The sequence below is a fragment of the Erithacus rubecula genome (assembly GCF_903797595.1).
Source record: "Erithacus rubecula genome assembly, chromosome: 3".
Taxonomy (NCBI): Eukaryota; Metazoa; Chordata; class Aves; order Passeriformes; family Muscicapidae; genus Erithacus; species Erithacus rubecula.
Genome location: NC_136689.1, coordinates 44,688,741 through 44,710,119, shown reverse-complemented (window position 1 = coordinate 44,710,119; position 21,379 = coordinate 44,688,741). Strand labels below are relative to the sequence as shown.

Here is a 21,379-nt window from a genome sequence, read left to right as displayed (position 1 = left end):
GAAAATTAGGACACTACTATAGCAACTTAAATCAATAATTTTTCAGTGATTCAGTAAGCTGATTAATATATTACTATCTGGCACAGTCATAATGGGCTTGTGGTTCATGTACCAATATCAGGAGTTCAGGCATGACCCTGACAGTCAAGAGTGCAGTGATCACACTTAGAGAAGCAGTACTAGCAATTCACAGACAGAAATCACTTCTTGATTGCAAACTGAGCAAAACAGAATCAGTGGTGATTCTGTAGACCCTATGATATATTTCTGGGATCACTGTTCAGAATAAACCAAGGCAGACTTGAAGTTCATGAAGAGCTGAAGTGTGGATAAAGCTTGCTAAGTAACCCTGCTTGTCATCTTGAACATATAAAGTCTACTTTATTTCCTGACTTTCAACAGTGATTTTCATTTAAAAAGGAAATTTTTTTCCCCATCTCAAATAATGAAAATCTATTTACTAGCTTCACTGAAGCTAAAAGATTGAGTGCTGGTAATTTAATATTTTAAGAAACTCAGAAATTCTAATTCTTTGGAGGTGATAAATTACTTCCATATAAAAAAACCTTTCCAGACTTCTTTATATTTCCTCTTCAGAAAGCACCTCTACCAAGTAAAAATTCATTTATCTGTCAAATAAATGAAAGTGAAAGCAAATATTCTAGCTACTTTCATCAACTTGTCTATACTTGTCAACCTCAGGTAATGAAAGCAATTTCACATTTTACAAGACACACGCATCATTATGTGGTTTATTCTTTTCAAGAATCTCAGTTCTGTGAAGAACAGTCCTGCTTACAGATACAGAGGTACGTAAAAATTATGACAAAACTGAATTGGTTACTGTATTCTAATTCCCAGATGTAGCTCCTAAACACAAGAGGTCCTACATATGCAAAGCATCCTATTACCTATAGACAAGTACTCCAGAATCACAGAATATGCTGAGTTGGAAGGGACATACAAGGATCACTGAGTTCAACTCCTGGCCCTGAACAGGACAACAGTGTGCACAACTGACTCTATATAAAGCCACGAGTTTTGAAGTAATAGGTCACAAATGTGGGACATTAAATCACAATTTGCCATACTCAGAACAGGTGACTTACCCTAAACACAAACTCACAAATCTCTGCCTCACTACAGTGACTAAATTTTTTCTTTTGGGCATTACTAATCAAATTCTGATGTGGCTGAAGGGGAAAACAGCCTTCATTCAAACATTACGTTTGCTGATAAACTGGTGCCTAAAGTACTAAGAGTCCCCAGTCCCCAGAAAAGAGACAGAAGAAATCTCTTTTCCCACAACACATCCCCTAAATTCTGAGGTTGGCTTCCTGTTGAAACTGTGCCTGCTGATAAATTCCACATGAAATCAACATTTTTTTGCCATATGGAGACAGACTTAATTACTTGGTGTATAGTATTACTTGGTGTATAGTCAAAAGCACAAATAACCATAATGAGAGACATCATGAAACAACAAATAGAAGAGGTATTTGAGCAAGTCTGCAGTCTATTTCATTTTAAAAGAAAAAAGTCAGGCTACCTTTTAGCATTCACAGGCTTACCAGATACAACTTGAAGTCTGCTCACAAACAAAACCAAGAAATAAAGTGGAGAGTAGTGAACTTTTAAAATGTTCAGAAGAAGAAAAATGTCCCAAATTTAAAGGCTTCATGCTTTCCCATGGCAAAACGTAGGTTTGTAACTTGGTAGTAATCAAAACAGAAACCCCTTTCCTGAGACTACATCCCAACTCTATGTGAATATATAATACTATATCTATGTATTTTAATCCACAGTGGCATTTCAGATGTTTGTGACAGAAATATCCCAGAGGCTGGCAACACAAGCTATTTTGCTTCAGACTGAATGCACCTTAACATAATGTTCTAGTTTCAGGCTAACCAGGACAGAATAATTAATACTCAGTGTAAGCAATCAGCCATTAAAAGATATACTCTTAGAAATAGCTCTGCCAAGTGCCAAATAAATAGAAAAGTGAGATGAGAAAGACAAAGACAGAGGGAGAGAGAGAAATCTTAACATAGCTCAATAAGCATCCATCAGTGACAAATTCATAGCATTTATAACCTGTATGTGTAAGAGATACTGCTCATGAAACTTGCGTTGCAAAGCAGATGTGAAGGTCTCTCACATGAAACAGAAAAACGGAAACTCAAGGTCAGGAAAAAAGAGAACGGACTTTAAAATCAATTCTATGAAGATACATAATTATTATGGATACCAAGCAAATACTGCTGCTTACAACTACTATTTTGACACTGAAGTTTTGAGCAGAATAGGAATCCTTGTTGTGCCTTTGTGTAACTATCCTAGATTTCAGCTGTTTCAACTGCAGCATATGGACAGTTTCTCTTCAAACCACCCTAGAAAGGTTTGGAAGGGGCTGTTTGTGGATTTGGTGGAGGGATGTTTCAGGGTTTTTAACCAACTCAGGCAGAACACCTAAACCACTTTCTTCAAGAGTTTCAGCTTTAGTGAGAATATGTTTGCACAGCCATAACCTGAAGATAACAGCCCATGGCACGCAAAAATATAACTGTTCAAGCAGGTTTATCCATGCAAAGACAAATTTGTCCTGAGACAGAGACCTAAGCAGTTCAAGTTAATTTAAAACATCAGTATAAGTGATTACACTTCTGAAGCAATCCAGGCAGTGTGAAGCATGTAGGAGTCCTCCTGACACTAAAAATATGTCATAAACAGTAACTAATATACATTAACAGAACCAGAATATAAACTTCCAACAAAATAGGGGACAAATTTCTATAACATTTACTAGAACTGAACTTCCAGTTCAGTGACTAGTTGTAGAGATATTCAGGGAAAACCCAGAATAAGATAAACACTCAAAATTTTGCCTGAAGTTTCTGACCACAAGCTTTTATAACAAATTTTGAACATCCTTACAGAGAGATTTCAGGTTTTAACAGAAGGCAAAAAAGTGTAATTTAGCAGCTTAAAAACAAATAACTTTTAGATTGCAGAAACACTTCAAACTGTTCTAAGTAACCACTTCTCCTTGATTCTATTTTTTCTTCCATGTTTCTCCAAATGTGATGGAAATCAAGCAGTTTGTTCTAGAATTTAATCTCAAATATTGCAGTATATTATTATCTTTTTCTACAGACTGGTGTTGCAATAGAGAAATACTGTATTACACGTTATTTTAAGAGGAAAAATCAATTCATAAATAATAAGGAGGTGCATACACTGGAATTACAAGCTGTTTTTGTGAGGCAACCACTACTCCTGCCACAAGGGATTTACATAAAATATCTTCTAATAGTGTTTCTCTTATCCAGCAAGCTAGAGTCACACATTAGAAGTAACAGACATTACACCAAAGAGAAAATACAAATGAAGGTGTATGAATTGTAGAGACAACTGTTTCAGAATACTCCATTTACTTTCTAAGTATTATTGCAATTAAAGTGAAGAAAGTAATTACGTGGCATACATCATATTTAAGGCACTTCAATCTTTCAGCAGTGTAGGATTAACAACTTTATGCTTATTAAAGTCCTTAATATTATTTACGTTATGGTAGTAGTGTGCTCAGAGGCCCCAGCTAAAACTGAGGTCTTTCTTGAGTACAAGAAAATCATTATCACATTGAATCACACAGAATTCCCTTTCAAAATATTAAAAAAAACCACACCAAAACCAACACATATGCCCTGTTTAGGCCAAATTATTATCTCTACAGGCTTTACTACAGTTTTGCTGCTTAGCTTGTCTTTTTTTTCATTGTCAGAAGGAAGTACAAGCATACTGCATTTTTGCCAATAGACAGGTAAAAGCACAGCTCAGAAACACACAGCACTGGACCTCTTCCTGCCTTTCAGGCCATTGGGTGCAGGTACACAGATGCTCCTTCGTTTACCTGTACAAACAGGTTTGCATAACTAGACTGCAGTCTCTCTACCTGCTAAAGAACACAACCTGAAGTCAAACCCTGTATTTGCATGCCCGTGGGAATTCTGAATCTTAACTAGCAAATTGATCTGGGACAGATTTTAGGCTCTCAGATTTCTTCCTAATATCAAACTGTGGAGCATTGAAGTCCACAGGGAACAGGCAGAATCTGCATAAATGTTTTAGACACATTATTGAAACAGATGGTTCAATATAAGGGGTTTCCAAACAAGTAATTGTATATACAAATGCTAGTACAATCTGCTATTGTAAACATTAATGGTTTTCTTCAAATTTCTGTAATACAAATATTTTTCCATACTTCAAAAGCTGAACTGTCATATCCTGCATAATCAACTTCAGCATTATAACTAAGTGGCCCATTGAGTCTGTTCATTATATGTCACTTGTTAAGACCTGTTGAATGAAAGCCAGCCCAACTCTCTCCAAAGTCTAAAAAAAAATAAGTTATTGATAATTGTTTTTTTTCATTTAGGTATCTATTAGTAATAAACAAAACACAATCATCCCTCAGATTACTCTGCACAACTCAGTAAAGCTGGTTAGTCAGATATTCTCTTTCCACTTGTTTGGAGGCAAAATGCTTGACATGATCATATGTTTAGCAATCCAGTGTATGTTGGTCCAGCAGCCACCACCCTGCTGAGGATCAGAAGATTCACGTGAAAAGGACACTCCTATTGCATCCCCTATGGTCACTGGCATGGTGCAACTAGCATCCAGCCCAGCTCTTGGGGAGCACATAGTACAGGCATAAATTGGATTGTATAAAAACACTAAATGAACCTTTCTGTAGTTTGCTTATTTCAGTGACAGTCACAGCACAAGTTATAAACATGTCCTATATTCTCTTCACCCAATCCCCCACCCAACCAGTTTTTCCCTGATCTGTCCTATGCTTCCTTTATTTAAAGTTTTGGTCTGTTGCAGTGCAGCCCTCAACAATTTAAACAGTTCCTTAATTTCCACAATTTAACACTGGATTTTAATAATCTGTTCCAAAATTCGTTCAAATCATCTCTGGAATGCATATGCTCTTAAATGCTTAATGAAGAACAGATTTTCAGTGAGATTCCCTATCTTCCTGTCTCAGGGAAGGACCTTGCCAGATTGCACAAACACAGTTGTCATTACTTTCAAAAAGAAGCTACTGTGCTGGAGCTATGAGAGTCCAGGTTCAAACTTCACCCAAAAAAAACCCCAGAAAGCCTAAAGCACAATACAGCAATTCTAGCATTGTTCGACTACACTCATTAACGAAATGAATATTTTACAAAACAAGGGAAAATCTTAGAATTTGCCTTTTAAAAGTTTCCTTATTTGTTACATACCTCAAAACTGTTTGTCAGGTTATAGAAGCAAATCACAAAACTAGAGATTAGTCTAAGTAAAAAGTAAGCTTTAACAAGTTACTTACTGAAAATTTGCTACTTTTACTGATACAGGAATGCAGGGAAGTTGAGTGGCCCATTTCAATGTAACATCTTGATAAACATTCAATATTTTACTGTGGTTTGCAATTAAAGTGTTTATTGTTCCTTCTCGCACTGTTCAAAGATAAAAAAAAAAAATTAGGAGGAAGGATTTTTCAAAAGCCAGTACTTTTCTTTGAGGCTCACATAGTTATGCTTTCTTTTATTTATAAGCCATTAGGTGTGATAAATTAATTTATGATAAAGTATCAAAAGGTAGGAAAGTTACATTGACACTAACCAAGGATATATGTGATTAATTATGAATACCAATTTCAATTGCATATTACACAATGCATGCCACAACTTTATAAGGTTCTGACCAGCCATATTTGATAATTTAAAACATGATAAACACTCATCATGGCTATGTTGGCATGTCAGTAAAGATATGACAAAATACACATTGATTAAATATCTGCTACTTACACTATTCACTAACTTGTGAATACCAATTAAATGTCTATGCATTTATAGGGTTTATTTCTAGTATAATTCAAATCAGAAAGTATAAAATGTGAAGATTGCAAAGATCAAATTTGTAAAAATTAAAATTATATTTTAAGTTCAAAAGGAGACATACTATCAAAAACTTATCAGATAGTCTTTGAAGCATTAAAAAAGAATAGGTATTATGAGTCTATAATTCTAACCTAGTATCTAACCAACTTGTTTCCACCCATGTAATAATAATACACTTTGATATTTTTAAGAATCTGAAAATATCAAAAGGTCACAAATCAAAAGGTCCTCAAACACTAGTTTACTCTTCTAAAAACTGTCATTCTTCTGTATTTGATGCTTGGATAGCCTGGGCACCAGACAAGTACTCAATTTGATAAAAAGAAAGTATTTCGATTCTAAAAATTATGACACTTCACAAAAAGTAACATTTGAAAATATACCTGACTCGTTCAAAAAGAGCGCTCCAAATTCTATGATTCTACAGCTCACAAACTCACAGAATCATAAAATGGCTTGTGTTAGAAGGGACCTTAAAGATCATCTAGTCCCAACGCCCACTAACATGGGCAGGAACAATTCCCATTAGACCAGGTCACTCAAGGTCTTATCCAACCTGGCTTTCCACACTGCCAGTGGTGGCACAACCTGTTCCAGTGTCACACCAACCTCACAGTAAATAATTTTCTTCCTAATATCTAGCCTAAATGCCATGGGCAGGGACACCTTCCACTAGACCAGGTTGTACAATGCCCCATCCAACCTGCTTATTCATAAAAATATGTTTATTCAGCAGTAACCAAGCTAAAGTTAAATTTTCATTTTACAAACCTGAACAGTAAGGAACGAAGCAACTCGGACTGTAATCAAGCTTTTTCATGAACCGTATTTGCCCATTGTCTTTTAGGCAAAAGAAGTTTCTCTCACCAAGCACAAAAACAGAAGAAGCTCCCTGATTAAATGAGACAACGCATATATCCAGTGCTTGCTCTCCAATGTTCAAAATCCAATCCACCTTCAAAAGAAAAAGTATGCTCCAGAAATCCAATGACAACTGCATATTGAAGACAAAACTTAGAGAAGGCTCAGAACTAATCAAATTACATATCATTAACATAGACAGAAGAGCAAAATCAAGGTCTTTTTCTGGATAAGAATTACCTTCTTTTCTGAGGGTAGTCAATAACTTTCCTTAATGTGACTCAAGCATCAAAACATCTTTTTAAAATAGTCATGAATTGTTGGCTATGCAGTTCAGTTAAGTACATTTAGAAATTAAAATACATATCCTATTCAAAATGGAGATGCTTTATACTTAAACTAATGAATCCAAGAATAGATATTTAGAATAATTTTCTTCTGCCTCTGTACATGTCCTTGATTACTAAGGATAGAGAGCAAAAGGTGACAACTAATTCTACCAATATATGTAAATGGAAAACTAGACAAACATTTTAGGCATATAAGCCAATATTCATGCTTGCAGTCACTCATCTACACTTTTTAATCTGGAGAATGCTCGTGTATGTCCTAGTTTGTTTACTTCTCCAATGACATACATTGATATAATAAACAACAGAAATCCTGCCTCACCTGACTTTAAACAATACTACTGCTTATTGACACATTTCATTGGTTTGTTTCTTCAGCTCCTCTGAGAAATTTCAACTAAACACACATGCAAAAAATGCTTTTGACTTCTGCCAAGCTGGTTAAACAGAAATTTAGAATTTTGAAGTAAAAATATATCAAAGTTCAACCGTCAGCACTTCTTACACAAACAGCATCAATTATTTTACCTAAAGAGCATAAAATGTGCCAGCAAATATCCTGGCATATCCAATACATGAAACTGGAAGTGCCATTTTAAAACTTAAAAGGAAAAACCCAGCTTATTACATTTGTTTCCATGCATGCTTCACGTTTTAATTTTTAAAAAACTGTTTCATTTGTGGTGTATCTGATAAAGCCTCCAGGTTTTTTGTTTATAAACTGTCTTCTCCTATTTCTATATGTAGGATTGAGACTCTGTATTTGAAAAATTCTACAATTAGCCAGTGGAAGGAAGATGCTCTCCTAACATTTCAGTATTGTACCTGAAATATAATGAATCTAGCATTTTATATATGCAGTATATTTAGCAGACAAGTAACTCAACTGCAGGACCACAAAGAATCAAATTCTCTTCTTTTTAAGAGGAGGCAGTTCAAATATTAAACAATTAGTGACAGGGATCTCCAGAAGGCTATTAAATCCATGTGTTTTTGACAAAAAGAGTTCAGGACACTATTTATGGAAACATTTCACTGCGAATTTTTCTCTAAGTACAAAGGATGCCCCAAGGAGAATGAGATTAATTTTCCACAATACAAAGTCACACTCAGACTTCATTTAAAAACATGAGGAATAATTCAGGGGTACCTATTTATCTATTTTGCTACATTGTAGTTTCTGTATTACAAAGATTACCTTGGAAACAGTTATTTCCGCTGCAGTTGTTTTTTTTTTTCTCATTAGAAAAACAGCAAGTTTTAAGGCTCAGCCTTAAACAACTGAGGCCCAAAGAAACTTTAATAGAAGTCTACTGGAGTCTTTCCATTGCCTTTAGCAGCAATTGGATCAGGTCCTTTGCCAGCAGACAATGCTGCCATTGGTTACTTAGTATCAGTTATTTCAATATGCATGCAGTGTTCATACAGGGTATGTAAAATAAATGGGTTTTACCACAAGTCTTTTTCCAGAGCTGAGTTTTTGCTGTTCCGTGTCTTGTCTTTCATCAGCATCTGTCGCAAATGCCAGCACTTGGTATCTGTTACAGGCAGTTTGAAAATATTTTTTTTAATTACATCCTTGTTAACACCTCTACATTAAGTAAAAAATAAAATATTATAATTGTGGGTATACATACACAGTAAAACCATAGTCTAAAAGCCTACTGCAACATGTCTACCATCAGCAAAAATGGTGAGATTACTATCAGTGTAAGATAGCAGCTAAGGGTAAAGATAGAAATTAAAACAAACACTACTATTCAGATTTTATGTGGAGTTAAAATAAATTAAACAATCAAAATATTAGTAGATAGAAGTAAAGACCACAAAGTAGAAGAAAAATTATCAAATTGTAAAATTAGAATTCTAATTTAAAATTGCATATTTTTTCTCTTAGTAGGCTTTTAAAAAACTTCCTAAACCACTCAGAATTACAATCTGATCTCTCTAAAAGTGAAACTTGCAAGCACCGCCATTAAGTAAACTAAGTGGCTTCAATCTAAGAGACCACAATAACCTGGAATTAGTAGGTGGCACATTTAGCATAATTTGGAAGGTTTGTGGCAGTTTTATTATTTTTACTGCCAGCAAACAATACTAAGAAAAACTGGTAATTAAGCTGTTTGAACAAACTATGTCAACTCTCATAAAAGCTCTGCACATCTCTCTGTCCTCTGACACCTATGCAGTCCTTCAAACTGTGTCCTCACTGATTCTTCTGTAACAGTTTCCTGAATTTGTGCTGCTATTGTAACTCACTGATCTACCCCATTTCCTGTGTATGCACATAGATAACCCATGGAATACTGAAGGTTTCTACATAAGTGAAATAAACAAAATAAGACTCAATAAACTTATCCAAAAAGGCAGCATCTAATTCTCAAAGTCATGGCGTGCCATCAACCCCAAAGCTTAAACCAACACAATTCTGAATGTTCCAATTAAATCTAAAATAGCAGTACATATTTTTCTTCATTGTCAAAGTTGGAGATTGAAAATTATGACAACAATATTCCTCACATTTCATGCATGTATTTTGGCGCAGCAAAAGGACATGGCATAATGGCCATGTATTAAAACACAAGAAGTTCCACCTCAACATGAGGAAAAACTTTACACTGAGGGAGGCAGAGCAGTGGAATAGACTGACTGGGTGGTTATGGAGTCTCCTTCCCTGGAGACAGTCACAGTCTACATGAATATTGCTGTGTCACCTGCTCAAGGTGACCCTGTCTTGGCAGGGGGCTTGCACTAGATGATCTCCAGAGGTCACTTCCAACCCTAACTATCACTCACAGTAATCACTCTGCTTGCTACTGAAGGATTTTAGTTTCTTAAAGTGTTTTACTTACAAAAGTAAACTATGTATTTGGACTAAGAAATCTAATTGTTTAAGGTGAATGCTATGACCTAGTAAATAATACTGAGCTCTGTTTTTAGTACAACTGGGATGTCTTTAACTGTCCTCTGTATGAATTAATTTCCTTCCCTTTTTCAGCTTAACATATTTATAAGAGAAGTTGCAGATTCACAGAATCACTGAATAAGTTGAATTGGAAGGGAGTCAGAAGGATCCTGACCTAATGAAATTTCCTCTTCACCATATTTTACTGACAGTCTTGGAAAGCACCTTAAGATTTTATTAACTAATCAGAGACCTAATACAGAGGTTTCAAATCAAGCTCACATCAAACAGCAATTTATACTGATATTTAAGTACCAGCTATCTGGATATAGTCTTACATGAAAAAAAACTCAAGCTACAGATGACCAACATAACTCAGCTACCATATCAAGCATATAAGAGGCATTTTGCTTTTAGATCTTGAAAGAATTCAGAATCAACACAGTAAAAATTGCTTTCAAATGAAGCCATTGGTCTGTAACAGCTATAAGAAGAATAATTGGAATTTAAAATAATTACTCTGTTCTAATGTTCTAATATTTTAGAAACAAACTAGAGATTAGTTTCATTAGTGTCTTAACATTTGACACTAAAGTGTCAAGTGAAAAATTCCTTTAAAACTATATCCCTACAGTAAGGATGGCACAACTGAATTAGTAATAGACTGATGAATAATTGCGGTGACATTTTTTGTAAAAATTAAAAATCTGAACATAACATATGAGTTGTGAATTTTAAAAGAAAAAATGTTTCTTTATTCCTTGGCAACATTAATAGATTATAGTATAATTTTATTCTAATATTGTATCAGAATTATAATTCTAAATTCTTAGGAAAATTATGAATTTTCTATTCAATTACTTTTACTTCCAACACATATATCTAGCTCAGTTTTAAGAAAACAATGCATGATATCTATAATCTGATCAATCTTAAACAGCAAAATAAAAAGAATATTGCTTGAGAACTACAGGTGACAGAACAAAGAAGTGTGAAAAAGCATCATGTTCGACTAACATTCCCTGGATTAGATTCCCAGGGCATTATTTATAAAAACAAGCATTCTTATTTTCTTTAATAGGTATTTTATGCAATATGTATTACGTAATGTGTATTTTCTTTAATATGTATTTTTACCTCTGAAAAAAATCCTTAATGTACTTGCCCATTCCTTCAGCCTCATGAGATTACTCTAAATGGCAGCCCTATCTAACCTTTTTATATTAGCCACTTCCAAAAATTTTACACTGTCCTTGAATTTCAGGACATACATTTTTGTCCTTCTATCCAGGATGATGTTAAAGAAGTTCATGTTAAAGAAATACTGGCTCCAGTATCACCATCACTTATCTTTGGCTGCTGGTTAAAACTGTGAACAATGACTGCTCTGTAAGCCTGACAGCTCTGCCACTTTTTCATCTATTTTAGGGGATAAGGTTTTTTGTCATCATAAGTAGTAGCTCATAGGTAGTAGTCCCAAACACCACCTCATCCCAATTTACTGCTAGGGAGAGAGATTCAACAACCCTGTAAGAACAAGGGTCTGCAACAGAGAACCATCTTTTTTTGAGAAAGACTTCACAGCAGACATCCACCACAGTGTCCCACTGCTCAAGCATCCACCTGATTCTAAGCAGATAGATACATGAAAAACTTCCAACATGGTGACTGCTTCAGAAAGCCCCATGGATTCAAGCTGCTCCTTCAACGTAAACATAAATGCTTCCTTGTCTGTCTTTAAAACTCTTCCACATTCTCTTACTTATTCTCTATTAGATTTGTGTCTGGTAAGCCTAAAGATACATAGTCCCTGTGCTTGGAGGAAGTGGAAATGTCTTGCACAGTCTTTACTTTCCATATTGTTCTATTTTTCTAAATGTTGAACCCATAAACTTAATATGGTCACAAACTAAAATAGCTCTCAACAGTTTCACCCATGTTCCAATGCTGAAAGCACACACTACACTAAATGAAGCAAGGAAAGAACCTGGCACTTGGGAGCAACAGAGCCTTGATAAACTAGTAGACTTACTACCTTTATAGTAGGACCATAAAGTCCTCAGGACCCACAGCACACTTTCTTCTACGACTGTATTGAGACAGTAACCAGTCAGCAAAATATAACCTTCCTGCAACTACTTGCTTTTGGATACTCCAGTAAAGGCATTAAAAATTAAACATGTGTTTACTTAGTAAATGATACCACCGAATTATACTGTAATTACTGAACATAGACACATACTTGTAACTCTCAACCTGCTGACAAGAAGACACTGTAATGAAAGAGTCTGTGCGAGAGCTGTAAGCCAAGGGACCAGGCAGAAGAAAACCAGGTAAAAACCGGCCAAAAGCATAACTTTCTTGTTCAAACAACATGAGCATTCCATCCATGGACTGTATGCAGATCAAATCTCGACCTAAGGGAAGCAACAGAAAGAAACACAAAGGAAACAAAGCAATGTTATTTGTGTAGTTTTAGTACTAAAACTGTGAGCAAATTAAAATTGTACTCATAAGCAATCCTAACAAAAGTAAATTTTCATTTATGGGAGTGTTTACTATGAGAAAAAACACTAAATATTCCAACCTCAATAAAAGCTTACTTTCTAAAATAAACAAACTAGATTGTGGGGGGAATAACATTCAGAATACATTAAAAGAAAATTTGAAAAAGCAGCAGCAAGATATTTTATTTCAAAACAAAATTCCTAAGGATATAACTATTACAATTTCAGTTTAATGGAATGTTTCAATATTCCCAAAACACCTAATTATTCTGGTTCCTAAATGCTTCCATACTTTACAAGTAGTCATAACAACCATGGTTTGAAATAACCAATTCTATTATTTCAAGTCTACTTAAGGAACATAACAGAAAATCCTACAAATATGTATTGTTGTGAAAATAATACAATGGCAATGTCTTCCATGTTTTACATTCATGTTTTCTGTCTTCACGGAAAGAAAAAATAAACAAATCCAACCAGCAAGTCTAAAAAATATCAAACAGAAAAAAATTCAGCTTGGAGTAAATTACTTCAAGCCTCATGCATTATTCAGCAGCCATGAGACATGTCATAAGACATGGCTTTGTGCCTCAAGTACACCAATCTAAATCCTAATCCTATTCATTGGGAATATTTCTGAGATCCAAAACTGATTATGCAATTTGCACTTCATATGCAAGGACAACAATTTTTACAAACTATATTTTTTAGGCATTCAAAGAGAGCTATACCATTAAAACTAACACTTCCTGAGGCTGATAGATGCATCTCTCCTGAATTCATAGATAAGCTCTTACCTTGCAAACTATAAATGAAATATTCAAATGTCTATTCAAATATAATTCCAAATTATATTCACCTTGATTAAAATACTCTATTTTGTCTCAGGAATGATTCTGTATGATTGAATGACCCAAATAAATTGTCTGTTCACTAAGCTCCACCCATAATCCTTTCAATAAGTATTCTTACATAGGACGGTGAAGCAAAACAAAATTAGACTAAAACTTCATTCTTACAGTTCCATAAAGGTAACAAAAGTCAAATAAATATTCAAAATCTGAAAAGCAACAAACATACTGTGCAAAACATTGTTCATCTCCACTGTGATTCTTCACAGAAACTTTAATTACTTAAAAATAAATAGGAGTGTAGAAGACCAGAAAATATGTCATATCACTCGTACTTGACTGAAATACACAATAAAAATTTAGATTAGGGTAAAAAAAGAAAAACCAGAATTAAAAACAAAAATACAAAAAGAAGAAGATAAAGCAGCAAGGTCCTTCCCTCCTCATTCACTTATTTTTCAGATTTTCCCATTTTCTAAAAATTAAGATCTGCCATCCTTTTTTCCTAGATTCTGCATATAATTCATAACATGCATCACAAACCCTATTGCAAATAACAACCATGTGATAAAAAGGACATTTGAAAGTGCAGCTCATGCTGTTCATTTGGTTGAGGCAAAACTAAATCTTTCAGTCTCTAACAGAAAGACAAGAGCAAGACCAATTCTTCTCCGTGGCATCCACTTACAGGACCAAAGTAAACAGTAAACTGCATCACGTGAAATTCTATCTGAACATAGGTTGGAGGGTTTTTTGTTGGGTTTTTTAGTTGTTGTTGGTTTTTATTGTTGGTTTGTTTTTTTCCTGTGAAGGTCATCAAACTCTATAGCTCATTTTCTAGAAAGGTTGTAAATTCTTCTCCCACAGATATGCAGAAAATACAACAGAACACAATCCCGAGCAACTTCAGCCTAACCTGTTCAGAAAGTGGGATTGGACTAAATGATGTCAAGAGAAGAATCATTCAAATCAGACATTCAGAGAAGTCAATTCTGTCTTTTAACTCTAAACTACTCCAAGACATCTACAGTAGATTTCTGTTCCTCTAAGCTGTGAAATTTCACAGAATTTAGTCCTATCACATGCTCCTGATCAGAAAAGATTAGGAACTAGCAGGGAAAATTGAGAAGTTTTGTACTGTATACTATCAATATTAATGATACACAGCTTCCACTTCCTAACAGTTGCTGACATTATCATCACACTGCTGATGCAGTCTAGAAAGAGTACAAGTGAGCCAGCTGTATAAAATAATGATGAACCAGTAAAAGTTCCCTTAGAAACTAGTACAAAGACTGATATCAAGTAAAAGGTGCTAGCTCACTGGTTGCATACACACTCTCTTGGGTGTGGTTATTTTAAAGTATAATTATTTGGCTACTACAAATAACTTGTGGCATTTTTGTTTGACATGCAAGAAAACAGTGCTTCACAACCCAAATGTCTGTGTGACCACAGTCACGCTGTGGTCACACATGACCTGTTACTTCAAAATCATGTATGCTCACATTCAGTATCAGGCACACTGCAGACCCTCTCAACACTACAGCAGCTAACTGTTCAGTTACACTTCTAATTTATACTTTTTTGAAGAAGGCAATCCTTGAGGTAAGTATCAAGGTAATGCTTGAGGTAAGAGAATCTTCAAATCCCCTTCCAAAGCCTCCTATAAATTATCCTACCATCAATAGTGTGCTACAGAGGAAATCTGCAGCTGTCTGACAGCTGTATTTCCTGAACTTTAACTTCCAATGTCTAACTTCAAGGGAACTCCCTGGCACCTGAAATGTGAAGACAAATCAATTACAGATAGCAGGTTGATATTTAATTTTAAAGGGCACAATACTAGAACACACTTGTACTTGGAGGCTTTTTAAGGCTTCCTGGTTTTCACATTTTCTTCCACAGAAAGATATAAAGTCATGGAAAAGAAAACCAAAAACAAGAATGAAAAATTAAAACTATAAATAAAAGTCACCAAAAAAAAAAAAAAAAAAACCAGCAATGTTACATATGTTTAAATTTTTACCATGTTGCTATTTCATTTTGAAAAGTTCTAAACATTGCTTGATATAAGATCAAAGTAAAAGATCAAAAGTAAAAGACATTTATTTGCAAAGTTAATGCCTTTACTACCACAGAAGTCTTACTTAGTTTTTAGTAGAATGAAATTCCAGGTACTTCTGGTTATACTGATGCTAGTGAGAAAACTGTCTCTTAGACAAATGCTGATCACAATATTTAGGGTTTAAGCTTGGCTAAAAGATACAGTTAAATTGTTAATTTCTACTCTTCTGATGAAAACAATAGCAGATACAATTGATACAAAGTGCTCATCTAGTAGACATATGACAATTCGAATAACAGAAAAAAGTAAAAGTCATTACAAACATTGAGGTTACTACTTGAGTAACAAATAGTAATAGCTTCTGATCTTCTCTATTATAAATATCAATCTTATTACTACCAATTCTGTAACATCATGAAAGTGATGAAGTGAAAAACTACAGCACTTCCTGCAACATATATGAAGCTACATGTCCTGCCAAACATCATCTTTAGCATGCATAATCCCCAATCACATGCAAATATCATTGTTAAAATCTCTCCTGCTTTAACAGTAGTGACACAATTGAATATGACATGACATAATATGACAGGTTCTCTAGAGCACTCCAATGATCTCCAAGCACACTGCAGTAGGGAACTGTATTGTCTAAAGAAACAGAGGCACAAGACTGAATCAGCAATCACTCTTTTGGCTTTTACAAGCACGGCAGCACTTCTTAATATACCCACCACTTTGTTCATTATATTTGCGTTATTCCTACTCGCAAATTTTCAAATCTGGATTTTAACTAGCTTGTATTAGTGGATCAAACTCCAATTACCCAAACTATTATATGTAAAGCATAATTAAAGAAAAATAAATTGTGTATGAACTCTTATTTCCCAGGTTTTTATAGGTAAACTTATTTTCTTCAACCATTTGTTCTTAATGTGTGTCTAGTGGATGGGAGTTTTTATATTTCACTTTGAGAAATGCAGTTCTCCAAAAACTCAACCAGAAATGTCCATTTCAAAAAAGCTTATTTCAGCCACTTGGCCTTGCCAGTAACACATTTATAAAGTGAAAATATAAACCACAGTGTTTTCTGCATATCAGATGGAATCACTTAGTGTACTCTACATAGTTTCAGCAGCTTATATCTCAAGAAGAATGCCCCTTAGCCAGAAAGTGCTACTTTTAAGCACAAGTCTAGCTACTGCTGTTTTCTAGATTTGTTATGAAAAATATATTCAGGATATGAATATATTTACATGACACTTTTAAGCCACAATGTATTTTTTGAGCTAATGAAAAGATGAAATGAGAGACAGGTGGTAGTTCTTTGAAATAAGCTTCCTATTAAAGTTATTTTGGAACTCAAATTTTTTTGCATGTTAATGGTTTCCTGTACTCTGAGCTTCCTGTCTGGCACTAAATCTTTTTTATAAAATGTACACTATGTAATCACCAGGGCCTGAGAACCATGTGAAATCAGGCAGTGAAAGCTGCAGTGGGATAAATTGGAAATCAGAAAAACTTCATAAATTACAGAGTTTAGGAAGACATCAGCAGAGAAAACTTTAACTGTTTTCAATGGTAATCAAATGCCTCATGTGGAAGGAAGCATCAATGAAATGAAATTAAAAGATAAACTGGCATTTATAAAACCCTCAGGAGCCTAAGAGCCCTTGAATGATACATGGGAAATGCTTTCCTAATACGATAAAAAAGTGACCAATGAAGTGATGCACATAAATTATATTCCCACACACAAGAAGACAAGTTCCTGTCCTGACTTGAAACAAGCATGCTTTCCTTTTCCCTCAACATTGCAATTTGCCCCAAAACTTCCCACGGCATAGGGAACACAGGTTTCTCCAGCTCAAACCTATTTTGGAAAATTCTGCTTGCTGCTGAGTGAAGCTCTTTTAGCAAAGCAGATCTGGGGCAACTGTGAGAAAAGAACTTCAGAAATCAGGTCTGACAAATGGAAAAAATTTTGAAAATTACTTAAACAGTTCTTCAAACAATGTACACCTAGCAAAAGGCAAGTTTTACATTACCTCCCTAACCCAGTGAAGGAAGCATATGCCAGCGTACATTCAGAAAGAACTCTGAATTTACTAGTTTGGTGGTCTGGTAGCTGCTCCTTGCATAACTACAGAAAGGATCAAAGTTTAGGGTTTCAGCTGTGGCCATTCCTCCTAGGCCAGAGGATCTGACTGCCAATACCCTGAACACAAGCAAAGAAGATTTAAAATGATCTCAAAATGATGCACAAAGTAAACACACGTTCCAGCTGACGCTGACTGGGTACATTTCTGATGGAACTGAAAAATCACTCCAGTGGGAAGTAAATAAAAATAGAGTAGTGGATAGGAAGAGAAGAACTTTAAGAGAAACAAAAGAAAGTGTTTAAGGAAAACACTAAGTCCTTAATCTACTGATGTAAGCTTTAATTATTTCCTAAACCATCCTGTATATTAAAGCATTGCAGTAAAACATATTCATAGGTCACAACACAAGAGATGGTCTCTGTAACAAAAGTCTCTGTAAGAAGCCTCCCTGGTCAAGTCATAGTAAAGCATGGAGTCAGTGCTGCTACAAGAAAAAAAACATCTTTGCTTCTCTCACCCATCCTACCATGTTCTGAACTCTTGTAGATTTCTGCCCACCATAAAACATAAGGAGGATTTCAGATGAAAAGAGAATCTTGAACTATTGAAATATCTCCAAAGGTCAACCCACCCTCACTCATACAATCCCTTAGAGACATGCAATCTACTCCTGCATTCTTGATTCAAATCTTACCATAAAAGATTACATAGTTAAATTATGTTACTTGGCAATGATGCCTTTAAATCTTTTATCAACCTGAGATGGTAGAAGGACCCTTAGGAAAAACACTAGTATGGTTCAAAGGAGTAGGATAGATCTGCATGCAGTATAAAGATCCCAAAGTATCATAGCTGCAACATCCAACATACTAAAATTCTTACTGAAAGAAACATAGCACTTGGCACTGTGCACACATGACAGGTAAAGTCTTTTCCCCTAAACAGATTATAGTACAAAAATTTGTTTATTACAACCTCATATTAAGCAAATAATTTTTTCTACAATTAAAAGTGGATGTTTCCACCTAGTGCAAGAAATACCCTCAATAAAAGCGTTCAGGCAGCTGTGAAAGCAGTGTCACTCAAAGTTGTTCTCCTTTTTCATGCAGAAGATTAACTATAGACAGCATAAATAGAGGACATCTTGAAAAAGGCTGTATGTGTGGATATAGCCTGAATAATGACAATTCTTGAAGAGATGGCAAAATTCTTCTCCTTAAATTGTTTGTTGCCATAATTTGTTTAGCAACACTTTTCAGGCCCTAGCAGCTGCAGAAATCTTTAGGAGCCCTGCATTCATACAAGCATACCGGCATACACTTTTTCTAAAGCAAGTAGGAGAAATTCCAGTTTGTGAACCCTTCTCCTCTCATGTGAAGTTATACACCCATCATATATTATATAAATATTACAGAACATCTTACTGAACTGGTAAATCTCCCACAAACAAGTACTGTCATCAGTTGCCCTTCAAAATCAATAACATTTGACTGAATAGTTTAGGCACATGGATACTTTTAGTGAATCATAAATCAACAGCAACCCTTTCACTGAGTTAAGTTGAAGCTGAATACATGCCCTATTTTTCAATATTTTTGTACTTTCAAAAGTTATCAGTAAGATCTTGTCACCATAATAAAATAAATCTATCAACTTTAAAATTCCATTTAAAACAGACCTGAAAATTTACAATGAAACAGAACTACATGAACCCACTGTTAAAACCCAGTGAAATTTCCTATCTTTACTCCTACTTCTTTTATGTGCTCCTTAGACTAAGAAGTTTGCATGGCTGCTAAGCACTTCCCAAAGCACTTTGATATATGAAGCTCCATCTCAGGAAGGATGATGAGTGAGTCAAGAGCTTATGGGTTAGGATTAAAGGGCAAACTGTTAAGGGTGACACTGTTGTGGGTGATTGCTACAGGCTCCCTGAGCGGGAGGAGAAAGCAGATGACGTTTCATACAGATAGCTGGAAGTAGCCTCACAGTCACAGGTCGTGGCTCTCATGGAGGACTTCAACCCACCTGGACATCTGCTGGAGGAACCACACAGTGAGGAATAAACAACCCAGGGGGTCTTGGAAAGTACTAACAATAACTTTCTGGCACTGGTGGTGAAGGAGCCAACTGCAAAGGTGTGCTGTTGGACACTTACTAACAAACACAGTATGTATGGTTAGAAATGTCAAGGCTGGAGGCAGCCTTGGCTACTGGGACCATGAGATCATAAGTATCCTGTGACGAAGAAGCAGCCCAGTGAGTAGGACCACCTGGGACTTCAGGAGAGCTAACTTCAGCCTCTTCAGGGACTTTCTTGAAGAATCCCAGGGGAACATGACTTAGAGTGACAAAGGGTCCAAGACAGCTGGTCCAAGCAGTTCTGTGGAGAAGAACCTTGCAGTTTTGCAAGATGTCCATGAGCCAGCAGTGTGCCTTTGTGACCAAAAAAGCCAGTGTTATCCTGGGATGCATTAGGAAGAGCATGGCCAGCAGGCTGAAGCAGGTGATCCTGCCCCTCTACTCAGCCCTGGTGAGGCCACATCTGGAGTGCTGTGTCCAATTCTGGGCTCCTCAGTACAAGAGAGACATGGAGCTCCTGCAGCAAGGCCAAGGGAGAGTAAGGATGATTAATGGATGAGGTAATCTCTGCTGTGAGGACAGGCTGAGGGACCCGAGCCTTTTTAGCTTAAGGAAGATGACTGAGAGGAGCCCTTATCAACATATATAAGTATCTGAAGGGAGAGTGTCAAGAGGATGAACGAAGACTCTTTCTAGTGGTGCCAAGTGGATGAGAGGCAATGGGCAGAAATTGATGTAGAAGTTCCACCTGAATATGAGGAAAAACTTCTATACTGTGAGGATGTGGCTGAGCACTGGACCAGTCTACACAGAGGGTTCGTGGGGTCCCCTCTTTGGAAATATTCAAAAACCATCTGGAAACAACCCCAAGTAACACACTCTAGGGACAAGCAGGATTTGTAGACTATATGACCTCCAGGGGTAACTTCCAACTTTGCCCCTTCTGTGTGACTATTTACTAATTTTTGAGCTTAAGAACTGTTAAAGATATGTGCTGAAGAATTATCTCCAGAAAAACTGCAGACACATCCAAAGAACTCATTGAGAATATTTACAACAAAGTCAGATGGTGAGAAGCTTACAACACAAAAGTGAGCATTTACTGTACAGAGTATTAGATGAAAGTCCAGTATATCTTCAAGAAGTTTCAAATATATCCTAAAAAATTAGAAATAAACAGCTTGACTTAATTAGCTAAAAAAACCACCAAGGGAACACAGCCACTTTTCACATTCAAGTAATTTGTCTATATATATATCCTATGCTAGTAACCAACATATAGAAAAGCTTAAATCTTACTTTGTGGTCAAATGAGTCAGTGAATTACATCTCTATCAAAAAAATCACCTTCCTATCAGTTTCCTTCTTGGCCATCTCAGAAAAGACATCACAGGTTTAACAAGTAGGAACAATTTGTTATCCTGTGTTTTAAGACTGCTGGAAACACACTGAGATCACTCAAATGAAGAACTGGCTGTAAAGGGGCTGATCGCTGATGGGGGCCAGGCTGGGCATCAGTCAGTGGGTGGTGAGCAACTGTGCATTATTTGTTTTCTTGGGTTTTATTTCTCTCTTCTTTTTATTATTATTATCACCATTATTATCACATTTTATTTCAAAATTTGAACTGTTCTTTTCTCAACCCACAGGTTTTACCTTTTTCTGATTCTCTTCACCATTCCACCAGGATGAAGTG

General features: G+C 35.6%; 1 protein-coding gene across 6 annotated transcripts in view; it reads right to left on the bottom strand.

Annotated features, from left to right (window-relative positions):
* The window catches only part of BBS9 (Bardet-Biedl syndrome 9), a 286,703-nt gene that overhangs the window by 241,609 nt on the left and 23,715 nt on the right, over positions 1-21,379 (bottom strand). For all 6 annotated transcript variants that reach the window (XM_079302571.1, XM_079302574.1, XM_079302572.1 and 3 more), the window contains 4 exons: positions 12,319-12,493; positions 8,625-8,709; positions 6,732-6,915; positions 5,384-5,513 (listed from right to left, as the gene is read on the bottom strand). In XM_079302571.1, coding sequence (XP_079158697.1) covers positions 5,384-5,513; positions 6,732-6,915; positions 8,625-8,709; positions 12,319-12,493 — 574 coding nt within the window. The remainder of the gene's footprint in view (positions 1-5,383; positions 5,514-6,731; positions 6,916-8,624; positions 8,710-12,318; positions 12,494-21,379) is intronic.